Here is a 19,286-nt window from a genome sequence, read left to right on the forward strand (position 1 = left end):
TATATATATATATATATATATATTATACTAGTGACTTTTACTGATGATAATTATTTCTACATTGTTTTTATACTAATTACTTTGAAATAAAATCTTGGAGTGAAACATAAATACACAAAGTTTATTCACATATCAGTTTGCTTGTGTGTGTATGTGTGTATAAATGTTAGTTTTTATGTCAAGTTATATATGAAAACAATTAAACACTAAATTGAGGAATTACTCAACGCTTTTTAATGGAGCACCTGCTTATTAAACTTTTACAAGGGCTTACAGTCAAATGGAGGCTAGCATGTTGAAACTTCAAAGTCACTGATTCCTCTCTTGTAAAAGTTTAATAAATGTGTGTGTGTGTGTGCACATGTAGACATGGCCATGTGGTTAAAATGTTTGTTTCAAAACCACATGATTTAGACTTCATTTTCATTGCCTAGACACTTTTACCTGATGTCTTCTACTATAAGCTATAAGCTACATATGTATATGCGTGTGTGTGTGATCAGTGTGTCTGCTTCTCAAGGCAGGCCTACTTAGCCACAAGCCTGATCATGGAGGTTTCCTTGTCCACACTGATATCTAGCGTGTTCTCTCTCACACCTTGTGTAGCAGTGTGTGTGGGTCAGTCAGTGGACTCATTCAGCATTGTAGGTCCCAACATCCAGATGGTCGGACTTTTGCTGGAAGGCTGGTTTGAGGTTTGTGTGAAAGAACTTGTAGGTGCCTTGCAGGCCTTTGGAGCCATATGAGCCATCATCAGCAATGGGGAGACCAAACTTAAAATGTTTCTTACAATGAAGTTTATCTAAGCAAGGGTCTTTGTCAATCATGAGTTGACTTCTAACACATGGGGAGAGAGAGAGAGAGAGAGATTTTTACAGCTTTCTTTTTATCTTGGGAGAATGGTTCTGGAAACATATTATGTAACTCGAACAACATGAAGGAAAATACTTGACTTACTTTTATTTTTCAGGTCCTTTAGCACAAAAATATCGTACCCATTCTGGTTCTGCAAATGCTGGTTATGGAATGGAAAACTACAACCAAACCACTGCCTTAAATCCAGATTATTCTAATAAAAGTTCATACCAACAACAGAGTTATCCTAGGTTTGTATATGGAGATATTTTATTAAAATTTCCAAATTACTACTGTTTATTGCATTTTACTATTATCCTTTATTTTTATTGTTTAATCAGGAAAAAAAGATTGTGCTCAGAACCTTGACTGGCCCTTACAAATTGCAAGAGAACCTGGGTGATTGCAAATTGTGGTTGGTGCATGTTCTGGAGAGGTAGACATAGTATAGCTAATGAGAGAGAGAGAATGTATAACTAGTAGTAGAAAGGAAAAGTAAAGAGACAATATATCTATGAGCCAGAGATCGGTGTGTTGGCAAGTAAAACTTTATCAACCAAGATGACTTTCCTTTGGATATGATTTAGGATATTCATGTGAATATAGCAGCAGTACCCCAGATGTAGGAGCAGCATTCCATTGTGAGTTTCACTTTAGCCTAGTAGAAACTCAGAATTGTTTACTCACTCTAAAGAGAAATGCTAGTTTTCACTCCACCTTTTATATAAATTAACATTGGGAACTTTTTTATTGTTTGAAATTAGTAATAAGGAAAATGTTTCAGAAGTCTGTAGCTCCAAATAGAAACTGATGCAGGGTTGATGGTGTAGGAAGGTGTTCCTTAATCCTGTCATAAACAGGCTCACTTCTACTGGTGGCATGATAAAATACACCCAGAGGACTCTGTAAGATGAAAAAAAAGAGCATCTAACCACATAAAAATATATCAGAAATGGAATATACAAACAAGACATGAACTCCACAAGTTGCATTGCAAGCTTCCCATCTAGAAACTATATGGTTAGAGGTCTGATCCCTTACATGAACACAGTTGGCTGGGATCCTCTACTATACACATATGTAGCAATGAAATATCGCCACTTTCAGCACACAGAAAGTGTTGTATATGGTACCTTGTATGGCTATAGCCCCTGTTCAGATGCCATATGGTTGAAGTCATTATCTTCATTAATTATCAATGAACAAACTTGATGGCTCTAAGCATCTTCTGTTTCCTTCTTTGTTTTTTGGCAATTGCTCAGTCATTATCAAAGTTTACAGATTAACTATCAAATGTGTTTTAATTGTGACATACTGTTCATTTTGTAGCTAACATGCTAGTAAGGGCTATTTATATATGGATTCTGTGATAAGTTGATATAAGTTAGGATTTTGGTGGAGGGGTTTTGCTGATAATGTCCTGGTTAGTAATAATGCCTTTTTGAGCTGGAGTTGTCTAGAGGACATAATTCTAATTTCATACAGTTGATTTGCGTTTCTTTTTGTTCACTCAGTTTCTTAGGTGTTGTATAATGACATAACCTTTTATTAGCGGAATTGTACTATATGAGACTTTGATATAAATTTTATTAAAGAGTTAGCATAATCTGTGAGTGCTTAGAGAAAAAAGAAAGACTACATAAATTCAGGAACTTACCTGTAGACTATTTTTATAATTTTTGCTTATTCATTTAAAAAAAAAATTTGAACTTTCTGATTAGATTTTGGGAATGAATTTATTCCTCATATTACAGAAATATACAAGAAATCACCTTTATATTTCTCTGCATTCTAATTAAAATTGCACCTTTCAATAATTAAAACAGTAATCTCTTCTCTTCTATATTTTAGTCCAAATTCTTACCAAACTTCAAATACTTATCATCCACAACAACAAATGCAGCCATCCAATGTATACAATCCAATTTCAACACCAGGTAAAATATTTAATTTTGTCCTATGTAATAATATGCAAGTGTTGTATCATAGTAGTTTTGAAAGTGTGCATGTGTTAATGATTGTGTACTGTTAAAAGTAAAACTAATTGTAACAAACATAATAGGGTGGACATACATCATGATTTTAATTCATATCATTCAAGTGTTACTTTTTCTCAGAGATTGTTTATTTTTCAACTTACTTAAAACCAGAAACCAGTGAAGAAAATTCTCTGGAAATATGTAGTGTACTGGTGTTGTGCAGAATGCATCGCTTAACCAATTTCTTCCAATTCTAACATTGCATCCACATGTTTCTGTCTTAAATTATAGGTCAATAGCTTAGCAAGTATGGTTTGGTTACTAGTATAATATTATGATATCCATGATAGACATTAACAGGCAGAACAAAAATATATGGGAAAAGAAACACATTATCAGAAGTCTACAAGAACAAGTTACAACTTTTTTGTAGAATCAAGATCTGAAGTTGGAGCTTCTACATCTGTCTTTACTTACTGTCTTAATTTAAATATATACACTCAGAAGATCCCCATCATTTCATCTTGTTACATATACATGCTAAACCTTCATAAAAATTTCAACCCAAATATATTGAGAAATTAGTAATTATTTTATGCATTGAGACATAAATATACTCAGAAACTACCAAAAAAGATCATTGTTGTCAGTTGTGTAAAACACCCAAAAAATTTGAATAAATTTATAATTTACTCTACAAATATGTTTTGTGAAGGTTTAGTTTTCTAAGTTAACAAGGATTAAATGTCTTTATATATATATATATATATATAATACAACCAGATACTCTTCATATTGCTAACCCATACCTGTTTTTCAAGTAATGGATTCTTTAATCCACACATCCTCAAGAGCACAGAGCCAGCAAACTTATTAAAAGGAAAAGAACAAACCTTAAGGATTATAGCTCAGAGCTTTTTCATTCAAAGTGCGCAGGATATAAACATGCACTCACTCACATACACATGACAGGCTTCATATAGTTTTTGTCTAGTAAATTGACTCAAAAGGCATTGGTCAGCTCTGGTCCACAGTAAAAGACTCAGAGGATGCTACACAATAGGACTGAAGTCAAGACCACATGATTATTGGTTGTGAAGTGAACTTCTTAACCATAGTCACATCTGCACCCAAACCAAATAACATCAATAAGTAGTCATTTGTCTGATCCCTGTTTTTTAACTTGCAGAACATCAATTATACAATTAAAGTAGTCAAGTTATTGAAACCCAAAAGCAAATTGTCACACAAAACCATTTGTTTTTCTTGTTAAAAACATTCATACTGAAAATGTTACAGTAATTTAATGTATTAAATGTTGTTTATACATTGGCAATTTTAGACATATTTTCATTTTTATATTTTCTGTTTTCTAGTAGCTCCACAAGCTTCTGGTCCAATGGGAGATATTCCTTCCTTTCAAGAAATGAAACCTCACACACCTTGGAATGATCCACCTGTGTTTAAAGATAAAGTGAACAACTCACGTGTAAGTCAATCAAATCTAAAATGAGACACTGGTCTCGTATCCTATTTAGCAAAGTATTTTGTGGTTTTTTTCTTTTCTTATTATGTATTTAGCTTTTGTTGCAGAAAGTTCTTTTATAATGTGATATAAAGGTTCTTACCAAATATGATGGTTCTTAGATTGATTGCATATATAGTAAACATTGCAACACTTTTCACATCTCAACTATAGACCTTTTATTATTGATGTAACAATTCATTTTTCTCTTCGTTATCTTTCATGATGTCATTTCAACAAAACAATTGAGAAACAAAAATTAAATGTTTGTAAATTCATTATTTTGTCATCTCATCAGAATTTATTCATTGAAATTGTTATTAACATATTCTCAGAGATGTTTTGTTACAGATAACTAACATTAAATTAGTATCATCATGTATATTTATTCTAATGGTTGAATTACAAATATTTTGTATTATGTTTGCTTTAGGGGTTACAAAAGTAACTTCTTACTTTTTCTGCTCAAAATATGTAGTAATTTCAATATTTTTCCCCCCAAAACAGGTAGAGAATTACTATGCAGTCATGAAACCTACCAGAAATAGTAGCCAAAAACACATTAGATAACAATTACACTAGTTATACTTTAATCTGAAATCAAGATTGGATAATCTGGGTTTGAATACCTTTGCTCATAGATTAACTGGATCAATAGTTGCCTAAGATTAAACAGCTTTTTTTTCTCAGAGCTTTTTAGGAATTTTGATTATAAAAGATCACCACATTGAGTTTAGCAGTTTCTCTCACACCTTATTCAAAGTTACATGTTTATAGTATGTGATTATTATTTTTCTAATCTCCGAAATAGTAATAGTCCTTTGTACTGTAAGCACAAAGCTTGAAATTTCGAGGGAGATGGTCAGTTGATTGCATCATCCCCAGTACTGAACTGGATCTTATTTCATCAACCCTGAAAGGATGAAAGACCAAGTTGACCTTGGCAGAATTTGAACTCAGAATGTAATACCAGAAGAAATGCCACCAAGCATTTTGTCTGGCGTGGTAACAATTGTGCCGGCTTTCTGCCTTCCCCAAAATAGTAATAATAATAAATAGTAATGAGCTTATTGTATGGTACTCAGCTGCTAAGTGCTTCTTTGACTTTGTTGCTCATGTAAGCCTGTTGATATAATGAAGGCTGATATTTATAGATACATAAACTACTAATGAAAGTAACATAATACAATAACTTAAGATTATATTTAATTTAGTTTAAAAGCTGAAATGATGAAATATAATTTCAAGGTAAAAGTAAATTTGAATTGTTGTGTATCATGTAACCAATGTTACTGGGAAAACTCTTTGATTACCTCAATTACCATTATTATTAATTTCTTACTTAAGTACAATATTTATAGAGGAAGAGAATACTTTTTTGCAAGGATAATAGCAGAGTTTATCTCTTATTCTTTGACTTTTGTCTACTAATGTGGATTGCAGTTATATAAAAGTTAAAGCTTTTATTTATATGCTTGATATTTTTTATGGCATATGATTATTACTTTTATAATAGTCTGTGTTGTTTGCAGTTCCTTACAAACTAAAATCACAGAGGAAAATTTTTTAATATTTTAAAAAATTTTAATTATTTGTTATGATTTTATATCATTTTACTAACAAACAAGTTTGAAAATGTTAACTTCACCTTGTTCTCTTTAATATTTCTCTTGATTTGCACTTGTTTCATTGAATTAAATTTGGATTGTGTCGCAAAACACAACACAACACAACACAACACAAAGCAACATGTCATAAACTGAACTAGATCAATCATTATGATAATGGTTGTGTTACAATTAATAAAAATTATGTTAACATGTTTTTTTTTCAAAGTGACACACATAGATTAAGGAAAAACTGCAAATTAATCTGGTTATTTCCTTGGCGAACTTCTGTTTAGAAATTCTTATATTTGAAATAATTGAACATTTTTCAATAGATAATATATGAATAACATATTTTAATAAGAATTATGCTAAACATCATTGTAGGCTAAACATCTTTTTTTCCATATCTGTTCCAATGTTTGGGGGTCAAATGTTGCCTGAGAACTTTTCATAGCTGTTTAGAATGTCTTAAGATATCTATTTTACTTGGGGCAAATGTTAGAACAAAAGCCAATCTAAAAACATTTGCAGGTTCTATAAATATTCAATAGATAAAGGTGAGATCAATTACTGATAAAGAAAGTAAAAGAAAGGCAAAAATTTTTCATTTATCTACCTTAACTTTGATAATAATACTTGATAATATAAAATGGATTTCACCAAGTTTGTTGATAAAGAAAAAAAAACTATTGAATATCAAGAATTTGTCTTGTAAAATTATAAATCTACTTTCCAATAGGAATAGAAATTTGATGGTACTACAAATTTATAGATATGTATAATAATGTATATATTTTATAGCTAAATATATCATAATATTCACTTCTGGAGTGGAAAAAATTCACTTCAGTAGATGTAAAGTATGTTGAAAAATGTGTATACCTGAAGAGCACAATGAATGGAAAGGACAAAGTTGAAGTTTAACATTGAACTATTTTTAACTTTTAAACCACTGTTAACTTAGTTTCAACTGCAATGGTTTGAAGCAATGGAAATAAAGCAAACAATTGGAAAAGAACAAAATAAAAATACACCGTTAGCAGTACTATAAAATATTTTATATTTAAATATTCCATTGAGTTAAGAGTAATCTTTATAATTAACTATGAATAATCTAGAAAATTAAATACTCAACTAATATTTACTACAATTAGATGGAGTAAATATGGTTCATTCATAAAATAATTCTTCATTAAGGATACATACATATACATATATATATATATATGTATGTTTGTACTACACTACCTATGACCTGTTGGGTCACCAATAATTCAAGGTACCCGAAGAAACCACAAATCTCGGGAACCAGTGGTCCAATTTACACAAAACTTGTTTTATTATGTTTGTATTCACACTTCAATGGTACCTTACTTTCAAAATATTTTCTAATTATGCACCGGTTTGGCTGTAATAAATTACAGACAAGCAAGCGTGCAAACAAGCAATCATAAAGGTACCTGAGAAAACCGTGTGTCTCAGGAACCTGTGGTTTGATTTACATGAAACATGTCTTATTCCATTTGTATTCCCATTTCAGGAGCACTTTACTTTCAGAGTATTTTCTAATTATGCACCGGTTTGGCTGTATTAAATTACAGACAAGCACACATGCAAGCACGCACACAAACAAAGCTATGCAGGTGTTCACAATAAAGGGCAATAACTCCAGGTTTCACTGCTTCAATTTGTGAAAACAAACCCACAAAAAACATTTATCTTAGGAATCCTTGGTCTGATTTACATGAAACTTATTTTATTCTGTTTGTATTCCCATTTCAGGGGTATCTTACTTTCAGAGGCTTTTCCCATTATGCGCCAGTTTCGCTGTATTAAATTAGACAAGCACGCAAGCAAGCAATCACAGACTTTTAGTATTATATAGATGTATATATCTCATTTAACATTTCCAAATAATAGACAAACTAATTGACATGAAAATAACAGTTAATGATTTTGTGTATTGTTTTTTTCTTTATTTTAACAAAAAAAATTTATTGTATAAAACTATTATATTATGTTTTCAACAATTGATAAAATAATTTTTCCTGCTTGTCACATTATTTTGCAAATGTTGCTTAATGCAAGCTAGAATGTGATTATTAGTTACCTCTGCACTTAATGCCTGCGTTGCCTTAAGGTTTTATACAATATTTCCCTAGTGAGAATGTGGTAGTTACATTTTTATTGAGTTATCAATCTCAATATCCTTAACCATTTTCCCCCCTACATCCTAGATCGAAGGAAAGGGCAGCACTTGTGGCCTTTGCAGGGCCTTCTAGACTGGCGAGAGTGATGCCATTAATGGTACTCTTAAACCTTTGTATGTTAAACACTTGCTAGAAAGATAGAGCAGGAAGGGGGTTCCAGAGAGGTTCCAAAGAGTTGATGTTCTGGGACGGAAGGACTTGCATAGGGATTAGTGTGAAGCTTAGGGAGTTGAACAGAACAACGGTGATGAGGAAAAGAGAGGTGAGGGGAATAGAAATGCTGGAGAGTTGGGGTCATGAGCCCAGGCAGCTCTGAGGAGCAAAAGCCAGATGGTAGCAGTAGAAGAGATGGAGAGGGGGTAGACAGTGTGCCTATGAATCAGTGGTTGGAGCATGTCTGTGAGTGACTCTATGTCAATCAGTCAAGGGCCCTTTTCTAGACGTACTCTGGGTTGTCTCATTACTATTTTGGTCCATGACTGCTATCTTTGCATCAATGATAGTGTGTTCTGGGTAGTTAATGTTTATTTGGATATATGAGAGTAGGAAACAAAGCCCTAATGATTGACTTCAAATGATGTAAACAAGAATAACACATCATAGGATGGTGATGAGCCAACTGCAATAAACAGACCACCAACTTAGAAACATCAAAACCTATATAATATTTATAGAAGATGCTAGAGGAGATATACAGCTCTGTTATGAATAAAGACTAAAGATTGTGATAGCATGCACACTGCCAATAAACTAGTTGACATTTTCTGGTTAGCTTTAGATGGGAAATGATAAAATGAAGATGTAGTGATTTGAATATGATTAAATTAATCAATTTCGTGTATATAAATATACTTTGTTTTGGAGTTGATGTACAAAATAACGAAACTATAAAATATATAATTAACCTTGCTTACTTTTTGTCAAATCAACATAACGTTTCTATCTATACATATCTGAATGAGGGATTAAATGACTTGTGTGTTTGTGTGTGTGTAATAGTGAATCTCTATTGACAAGGATTCTGTTATTCAATCAACCAAATTACCAGCTCCTGAATTAATGTGTAAAGGACTGAGTATTCCAAACATGTGTACCCTTATTGTAATTCTCAGGCAGAGTCAGCATGACACAGGGTGTGACAAGGCGATGCCTCTTGAACTGCTGAGATAATCCACCCAATAGGCTTCTACACAGTTCCCATCTGCCCAGTTTCACTTACTAAACATGGATTGACCTCAGCTGAGAATATAGTAACATATACTCAAGAGGCCACATAATGGAATTGAACCCAGGATTTTGTGGTGGTGCTATGAACTTCTTAATCATATTATACCTGTGTGTGTATTTATTTATATATATTAGACTTGGTGAGAGCTTATGGTGACAGGTGTATCTCATTTGTTCTGTTACTGATTATCATTTGATCTTTCTTAACCTAAACAAATCTTCACTCCAACATTGGGTGTATTTATATATATATATATATATATATCTGGGGCTAAAAGCAACAGTAACATCCACCCTTAGGGGTCAGCCACATTTAAATGGCAAATATACTTCACTTTATATATATATATATATATATATATATATATATATAGGCGCAGGAGTGGCTGTGTGGTAAGTAGCTTGCTTACCAACTACATGGTTCCGGGTTCAGTCCCACTGCGTGGCACACTATAGCCTCGGGCCGACCAAAGCCTTGTGAGTGGATTTGGTAGACGGAAACTGAAAGAAGCCCGTCGTATATATGTATATATATATGTGTATGTGTGTTTGTGTTTGTCCCCCCACCATCGCTTGACAACCGACGCTGGTGTGTTTACATCCCTGTAACTTAGCGGTTCGGCAAAAAGAAACCGATAGAATAAGTACTAGGCTTATGAAGAATAAGTCCTGGGGTCGATATGCTCGACTAAAGGCGGTGCTATAGCATGGCTGCAGTCAAATGACTGAAAGAAGTAAAAGAGTAATATATATATATACAATATTGGGTTCAGAACATGAAATGAGTGTGCTGTATAACTAAACCAGGAATATTTAGATCTTATCAGTTAAATCAAAAGTTCCACAAGTCTGCATGTGAGGAAAAAAGACTCCAAGATGCTAAGTTCTCATTGACAAAGTTTATCCCAAAGAGAATGTAAATCTAAAGTATTTTGCATCTATGCTTATTAAATTTAGCTTTGTGCACTATAAATTTATCCCTTGTAGAACTTCCATTTTTATCTCTGTAGCATTCAGGCTGGAATGATCCCCCCTTGGTTGACCCGGCACCTGTACAGGTAAGGATTTGGTGTATAGGGCCCATTTGTTTATAAATTTCTCCTGGAAGTCCTTAAGTCCTTTAGATATTCATATATGCATGAAATCTTCTGCTTCTTTTACCTAATAATATGCATGCGTCCTTACACTATTTTTTTTTTTTGCATTAGTTCTCAGCAGCTTTTATTACCATTGATTATCTACAAATATTTCATAAGACTTTCTAAAACTCTTCTTTTAATGGATCAGTTTTCTTTAAATTCATTTTGTTATTTAACATTCTCTGCATGAAACTCAACAAGCATGTTTTCATTATAAATACTTCTTCATATTTAATTCTTCTTTATGTTTAATATTGTTTCTTCTGTCTGAGGGTAAGTAAATAACAAATGATGGCATTATATACACTATACACTGAACTGCAAAAATTATCTCAGAATTATCTATTGTTTAATCTCTGAATAATGCAATCCCTGATTTATTCAAACAAACCAAGAATATTTGATATTATGCATTAGTAAGATTTCTAGTCATCACTTATTCATAAAGTCATCAACCAACTATGATTTTTTAAAATTCATTGTTATCATCATCGTCATCGTTTAATGTCCGCTTTCCATGCTGGCATGGGTTGGATGGTTTGCTTGAGGACTTGCAAGTTGGGAGGCTGCACCAGGCTCCAATCTGATTTGGCAAAGTTTCTACAGCTGGATGCCCTTCCTAACGCCAACCTCTCCAAGAGTGTAGTGGGTGCTTTTTACATGCCACCAGCACAGGAGCCAGTCAAGTAGCACTGGTACCAGCCATGCTCAAATGGTGCTTTTTGCATGCTACCAGCATGGGTGCCAGTAAGGTGGCACTGGCATTGGCCACACTTGAAGGTGCTTTTTACATGCCACCAGCACAGGTAGCTGTCAGGCAACACTGGCGTTGGCCATGCTCAAATGGTGCCAGTCATTTTATACAAAATGATAACTGAAAGATACTAGAAATTTACAAGAGAAAAAAACTCTATGTAGTCACTGGACTTGCTATGAATAGTTGCCAGATCTCCTTCAATTCTCACTCTTCTATCTCAAATGAGGAAGGTAACATTGGAGAATGTACTCTTAGCTATATTATGAGGCTGAGAATATGCATGGTTATGGCTCAGTACTTTTGATCATTTGTCTGTTCAATCAAAGCTGACTTAAAGCTAATCAACAATAATAACCAAAGATTAAGTGGGGGGAAAAAAGCACTTTTGAAGAAAAATAACTGCTGATGAGTATGCTCTTTGATGTTGTAAAAACAGAAAATATAATCCTGAAAATAATTTCAAATAAAATTTGTATGTTAATGCCTATAAGTGTCAACTTTACTCATACTCTATCACCACTACTTTCAACATCAATCTTATGTGAAGCAACAAAGAAATCAACAAGTCAAGGTAGCTTTAATGTGGTTGTTAGAGATATCAATCAATCCAATCCTTTTACATGGGACTTGATTTGTTATAAATAGCAATCAGATATCCCTGCCGTCTTAAGAAAAAAAAAAGGAAGCAACTGTATAAATTTATTTTGGTTGTATGTGATTTTTATTTTTTTTGTAAAGTTTCTGTTGTTATTATGAACCAACAAATAAGTCATTAAACCAATAAGGGAACTTCTCTGTGGTCACATGTGCTGCTTTTTTATTGTTATATTTTGTCACTTTGTCAGAGGTTGAAGGACCAGCCCACCTGACATTTGGAAGGTCTCTGAGACTGAAACCATGGCCCAAGAATTACCCTCAGACTAGAGACACGAGCTAAATGCTTACAACAGAACAGACTCTGCTAAAGCACTTAAGGACCTAGTGGTACTATATTAAATTTTCAACCAGATTCTGCATAGTTTCCATCCACCCAGTTTCACTTACAATACTTGGGTTGACCCAAGGCTATGGTGTCCTGCAGTGGGATCTTGTCTAGAGCCTTGAGAGTGTGACATAAACTCATTAACCACATAGTTATATTTGTTAGAAATATAGCAGTTGTACTTTATCTGATTTTCCCATCATCTTAAGAAAAATGTCTGTATGATTGCTACTTCAGCAGTTTGATAAGACTATAAATAGTATCTCTATTACTTGATATGCTATCTATAGATAGCATATTTCTGAGGTTATAAAATGAAACCTTGTAGAAACATCTTAACAATTATTTCATATCTTTAACAATGCCATGGGAAGTATTTCATTTCAGGTTGTAGGTGGATCAGAAAACATTTTGACATTTTATAACATACTGTCAAGAAATCAAACAAAATTAAATATAGTGTGTGTGTGTGTTGACTTTTCTCACAATGTAAAGCATTTCAGTTTCAACACATGGTCTCATAGCAAGCCGTTTGTCAAGCAATTAAAATTCCAACAGTTTTATAATTATGTTGGTGTGTAGTATAGTCTCACAACTGGTTCTAGTTGTGGGAATATTTATTTTACAATTGTATCTAAAAACAGCAAGTGTTTAGTTTAAGCCATTGTGGGTTTTAGCCTTGCAGCTGCTTTTATCCTTTTCTGCTTTAGCTTGGAGAAGGAACAGTGCCCATGACTTTCCCAGGCCCTTCAAGATTGGTGAGATTCATATGAATCAGTTTGAGCATTAATAGACTGACATTTATGGAAATAATGTAGATGGAGAGGAAATTCCTGATGATTGGCACTCTACAGAAGAAGGATTGGTTAAAAGGGCTAATGTAAATAAAGTGGGGTTGGATTTGGCAATAAGATGAGGGCTCAGGTTCAGTCCCTCTCTATAGCATCTGAGGCAAGCTTTGAAGGTGAAACTGGCTAGACAAGAAATATGAAAGACTCAAATGGATTGTTCTTGCAATTCAAAGGGTTTCCTTTGTCTCAGAGCGTCATGCTAATTTAGTCTGAGAACTATGTTAAGAGTACATGTGCTTTTTGAGTACTCAGCCTTTTACATACTAATTGAATGAGTAGGTAGTTCAGTTGTTCAAATAACTGGGCACTCATCATTAAAACTGATGGAGGACCCTTTGTGCCAGGTCAGAGGACCAGAGGGCTTTTATAACAACAACAGAACAGGCAGTGAGAGGAGACAGTATGTCTGTGCTCCATTACACTACAAAAAGACTTTCTGAGATACCAGTCTGTTTTTGCTTAAAAAAGATAGACCGTTAAATTGACATGTTATTCATATTGACCTATGAGTATCCTTCTAAAACAATGGTCAAGACTGAAGAAGGACAGTGGTGCTACAACTATTGATGAATTAAAGCAACTAATGATGGAACTGGACATGAGCCATTGTCAGTTTCTATACACAGTACAAGTTGTAGACGATCACTCACTCGTTTGTTTTACATTTACAACACACACACAAGTACATACTGAGGCATTGCTTTACAGCTGGATGCTGTTCCTTTCACTAACCTTTCTCTGTTTTATTTTTAGTAAGGAGTTTTCATTCCACTTATCTTCAAGTGTGGGGCTGCTGTAATATTTGCTGACACAAAGATGTAAACAAACATCACTGTCAATAGCTTAGCTCTGTGCAGAATTCAGACATTCAAATTGGCATGCATATGCATGCAGTACACTTTGTAAAGGGGTGGGCATTAGGCAGAGCATTCAGCTGCAAAAACCATGCCAAAACAGACAGTGAAGCTTGGTGCAGTCCTGTCAAACCATCCAGTCCATGCCAGCATGGAAGATGGATGTTAAATGATGATGATGATGATGTGCATATACACACACACACATGAAAGGCTTTGTGCAATTTCCATCTATCTAATTCATTTACAAAGGATTGCTCAACCTGGGGCTACAGTAGAAGACATTTGCCCAAGGTGCCATACTCAAGGACTGAACTCTAAACCACATGGTTTTGAAGTGAACTTCTTGATCAAACTGCCAAACCTGCTCCAATCAATGGTGATAATTCATATTGATTAATAATGCTCAACTTCATATTATAAAAAAAAAATGTGTTTCTTTTTACAAATTATTTTCTGCCTTTATTTCTAACTTTCATTAACTACGTGTTCACCAAAGAGTGAATATTTGAACTTTATTATAATGCTAAAATTCATTAACCGTTTAACAACAATCACATTGTATTGATATGATATTGTTTTCATGTTCAGTCTCCTGTAGGTGCACCAAACATCATATATTTGAGAGAGACTGAAAATTAAACTAAAAATCGCCTTTTAATATTAATGGTTTCTTCTATCTACAGACTTACCTGAATTAAGCTTATGTTATTTTTAGAAAATTACCTGTAGAGCTGCTGTTAATCTTTGCTTATGTAAATTGCAGCAATTTGAATCTCCAAATGCAATTCCCAATCAAATGTATGGAATTCCTGGAAACACTGATCAACAACAACCTGTCAACAGTTATCCAAACATTTACAACCCCCAGGAACATCAGCCTCAATTGCCGGTTAGATATTTTAATAATATTTCACTTTTATGATTTCACTTATAAATTTAAACACCTGTATGTTTTATTGAAACTTATTAAAATATTTTACTGTTTGTAGCAATCAGCACCTGTAGTTAACCCAGCTCCAGAACCTGTACCTGAAGTTGTAAAAGGACCTTTGCCAAATGAACATCAAATTTTACAAGAGATATTTGATGCCTTGGTTGAAAACTGTTTAAAAGTTGCATCAAATGCTGTAAGTAAAACAATGAAATATCCTTATTTCATAATTTTAATCTAGATATGCACTGCAATACATACGTATGTACATATGTACATTCGTACCTATCATCATAAGTGCATTAGGCTTTGAACCTAGAAATGCTAGGTTTTTCAAAGAAAGAGTAAAAAAATTGATGCAGATTCTCCAAATTCAAATTATTAGTGACACAGTGAAGATCTGTTAGTCATTCCAAAGATTCTTCATCTGAGATTCTTTAGGTCAACAAATGCACAAATTTGAGTGAACTCAACCACATATTTACAAACACTGGGCACTCGCAACTCAAAAAGTCTGGTCATTTTGTTAGTGACCAGCTTGACTTCGCTTAAGAAGAACTTAAATGAAACTCAAAAACAAACAAACAAACATGCATGCATACAATTGAATTAATGAGGCTAATTATTCAGTAACATCATTTGACACCTTGGGAAAGTGTTTTCTGCTATAGCCTCGGGTTGACCGAAGCTTTGTGAGCATTTGGTGAACAAATACTGACAGAAGCCTGTTGTATACATGTGTGTGTGTGTGTGTATCTTTGTGTCTGTGCTTCTCCCCTACTGCCACTTGACAAACAGTGTTGGTGTGTTTATGTCCCAGTAACTTAGCAGTTTGGCAAAAAGAGACTGATAGAATAAGTACAAGGCTTTAAAAAAAAATAAGTACGGGGATTGATGTATTCAAAAATTCTTCAAGGTGGTGCCCCAGCATGGCCACAGTCTAATGACTGAAACAAGGAAAAGATAGAAGAAAAATCCCACCATCTTTTATCCATAACTTTCTAATACAATATAGTAATAACAATCTAACAAGTTCTGAGATTCTTAATTTTTTTCTTTTTTAATTATTTTAACAAAACATGGTTTTCGTTTATTTACTTCTTTCCCTTGATATTTTATGATGTAGGATGTCCACTTCAGTTTTTTAAATGTTGATTTTTCTCTTTTTCATATTTAGCAAACTAAAAGAAAACTGGAAGACGTAGTTAAGAAACTGGAAGCGTTATATGACAAGCTAAGAGAAAATGCGGTATGATACTTTGCAGTTTTATAACTCCCCCTCCTTCGTCTCTCTCTCTCTCTCTCTCTCTCTTTCCTTCACATAAACAGACTTGTACTTTATATTGCAATTATCATCAGTTTTAGATAGTTGTTTTAACTTCGGGATTCAATTTCACCAACTGACCTTTTCTTCTTTTATCGAAGTAGCTCAGCAGTGATCTTCAGAAAAATTGTAATTCTTTGATCAATTGGCCCCTTGTTTATAGATGAGGTTAATAGTCTAAAATCATTTGATGATTTTTAAACTTCTAATTTTCTAGTTATCATTTTATTGATATTACAACAGAATGTTTTGTCACATATTTCTGTAGCTGTAACCCAGTACATTTAACTTTCATCATCATCATCGTTTAACGTCCGCTTTCCATGCTAGCATGGGTTGGACGATTTGACTGAGGACTGGTGAAACCGGATGGCAACACCAGGCTCCAATCTAATTTGGCAGAGTTTCTACAGCTGGATGCCCTTCCTAACGCCAACCACTCAGAGAGTGTAGTGGGTGCTTTTACGTGTCACCCGCACGAAAATGGCCACGCTCGAAATGGTGTCTTTTATGTGCCACCCGCACAAGCCAGTCCAGGGGCACTGGCAACGAAATATTAACTTATCACTAAATATACATAATCCCTTTTGATTTTCTTTTCTACTCCCATCATATCATACCTAGCTTCTCACTCGTAGCATCCACCATTTTTTGTAGACCTAAAAGATGTAATCAAGAACATTTTTATGTGTCTAGGAAGAAGCAGACTTTGTTGTCTTTCTGTTTTTTTTTTTCTTTTTTTCAAGCATTTTTTCACCCTCTATTTAAGTAAACATTTCCATCTTTTATATTGTTTATTTCAGCTGTCCCAGAACATCATTCAAGGCTTGCATCAAATTGTACAATCATTGCAACAATATGACTATGATAGAGGACTACAAATCCATGCTCACATGATTAAGCATGGAAATTTTTCTGAAATTGGAAGCTTTATGCCTAGTCTAAAAGTATTAATGCAAACAGCAAACAATCTTCAAGTACGATGAACAATGGGTGATGTAAATCTCTCTATTGCATTTATTCTGATTATTCATAAATCCTTAACTACAAGAAAAGAACTGAACATTTCTCTGAAATCGTGTTAGCAGTTTCTTACGTCTACACAACTGCTAAATACTGGAAACTCGGGTGAGTCAGCAGAATGTTAGCGATTTGGAATCTATATATTCTTTTGACATCATGATTTATTAATAAAATGTCACGTTCTGAGATTTTTTTTTTTTCCAAACAATTCTCAAGGAACCTTCATTAGAATTTAATTAAACATTTATATGTTTATTTATTATTATTATTATTATTATTTTTTTTTTTTTTTTGCTGCTAATTCTTAAATTAAACTTCATTTGATCTATAGTATAATTCTTCTGATTACTGCATGCACTTCGCCTGTTACTTGTCCCCCAAACAGGATGATTTGATCACACATTGATAAAACTTCTGCTGATAACTCAATAAATTTTAATATTTCAACAGAATTTAATTCTGTTAAAGGTTTTATTTGTTTCTTTATTCCTATCTTGTTCTGTTCATGCTTCTAATTAACTTGTTAAATATCTACTTGTTTACTTAGTTATGGTTTCTTAAACCAATCATCCTCATGTTCATAGATTAAATATCTCATTAATAAAAAAAAAATTAATTAATTTTCTGGGAACAGGGCAGAAAAACAAATATCTATCTTTATTGTACAGAGCAGTGTGACTTTTCTTTCCTGAAGATAAAATCATTATTTTTATTTTTATTTATTTTTTTTTTAATATTTTTAGTGTCAACAATCAGAATTTTGATAATAATGCAAATTTGACTGAATATTATTATTATTTTTTTTTTTTGTACATTGTATATTATTAGTCAAATTTTATAATTATATGGTAAATTTATATTTCATTGTATCTGTTACACTAAATACTGGATGAAATTGTTTTGAAATGATCAAATTTGTAAGTTCAATACTTAGAATGTTTCAAACTTGTATAGTTATGATTTATGATCAAAATTTCTGTAACCATGTTTTTAATCTTTCCTACACAGCATCTCAAATAAGTTGAATTTGTCTCCAAACTTGTCATCAGTATAAAATACAAACTAAATCAGGCTTGTGTATAAATTAGTTACTCAAACAATGACATATTTGTATACAAATCTGGCACTTTAAGCATCCAATTGAGGCTTTGTGTAGTAAAAATTTATTATAAAAGACATTTAAAAAAAAAATTCTTATTGATTTGGTGTTATTATAAGTTTAGGCTAATACTCTTCATTGAAAAGTGTTGTTATCTTAGAAGTTAGGTAAATGATAAATCTGTCAGAAAATAGAATAGCGATTTTTTTTCATAAATTTTTTTTTAGAAAAACAAAAAAAGCAAATCATGATGCATAAGGTGTATAAATGTACAGCAAGTAAAAAAAAAAAAAAGAAAAATAGTTCTTTTTCTTTTGAGAAATTGGGAAAAAAAAAAACAACAAAAATTTGTTTTCAGACCAATATTGAAATATTTATTTTTGTATATTTTTTCCAGGAAATAAAATTGTTTTCTGATAAATTTAACTTCTTCCCAAGTGTTAAATGATTGTCTCATTTGTACTCATTAAGAATAATGCATTGAAAATGTATGGAATAAACTTGTAATTGTATTACAGTTAATTAACACATTAAAAATGTGCAATAAACTTTGTTCAATAAACATCTGAAGCTGTTTTTCTTTGTTTATCAAATTTAAGGTCAACAACTAATAAATTTATTTTCTGCCAGTAATAATAATTTTCTTGATTATTTTACTCCTGTAAAAAAAAAAACTGGGATTAGTGTAGGGTGCAGGCATGGCTGTGTGGTTTAGGAGTTTAATTTCCAACCACACGGTTTTAGGTTCCGCTCTGATTGTGTGGCACCCTGGGCAAGTGTCTTCTACAATAGCCCCGGGGCAATCAAAGCCTTGTAGTGGATTTGGTTGAGGGAAATATGTGAATGAGTGAATGGTCATACTTGGATATATGTGAGTGAGTGAATGGTCCTGCTTGGAAATTTGTGAGTGAGTGAAT

At 33.0% G+C, this 19,286-nt stretch overlaps 1 protein-coding gene across 3 annotated transcripts in view; it reads left to right on the forward strand.

The window, feature by feature from the left end:
• Positions 1-18,935, forward strand: part of LOC106868452 (protein transport protein Sec31A) — a 58,759-nt gene extending 39,824 nt beyond the window's left edge. For 2 of the 3 annotated variants that reach the window (XM_052968152.1, XM_052968153.1), the window contains exons 22-29: positions 971-1,106; positions 2,707-2,792; positions 4,211-4,323; positions 10,417-10,464; positions 14,756-14,881; positions 14,982-15,119; positions 16,101-16,172; positions 17,051-18,935. In XM_052968152.1, coding sequence (XP_052824112.1) covers positions 971-1,106; positions 2,707-2,792; positions 4,211-4,323; positions 10,417-10,464; positions 14,756-14,881; positions 14,982-15,119; positions 16,101-16,172; positions 17,051-17,233 — 902 coding nt within the window. In that variant the 3' untranslated portion in view covers positions 17,234-18,935. The remainder of the gene's footprint in view (positions 1-970; positions 1,107-2,706; positions 2,793-4,210; positions 4,324-10,416; positions 10,465-14,755; positions 14,882-14,981; positions 15,120-16,100; positions 16,173-17,050) is intronic. The other variant, XM_052968154.1, reaches the window with a different exon arrangement.
• The last annotated feature ends 351 nt before the right edge of the window (positions 18,936-19,286 follow it).

This window comes from Octopus bimaculoides, chromosome 5 (genome assembly GCF_001194135.2).
Source record: "Octopus bimaculoides isolate UCB-OBI-ISO-001 chromosome 5, ASM119413v2, whole genome shotgun sequence".
Classification (NCBI taxonomy): Eukaryota; Metazoa; Mollusca; class Cephalopoda; order Octopoda; family Octopodidae; genus Octopus; species Octopus bimaculoides.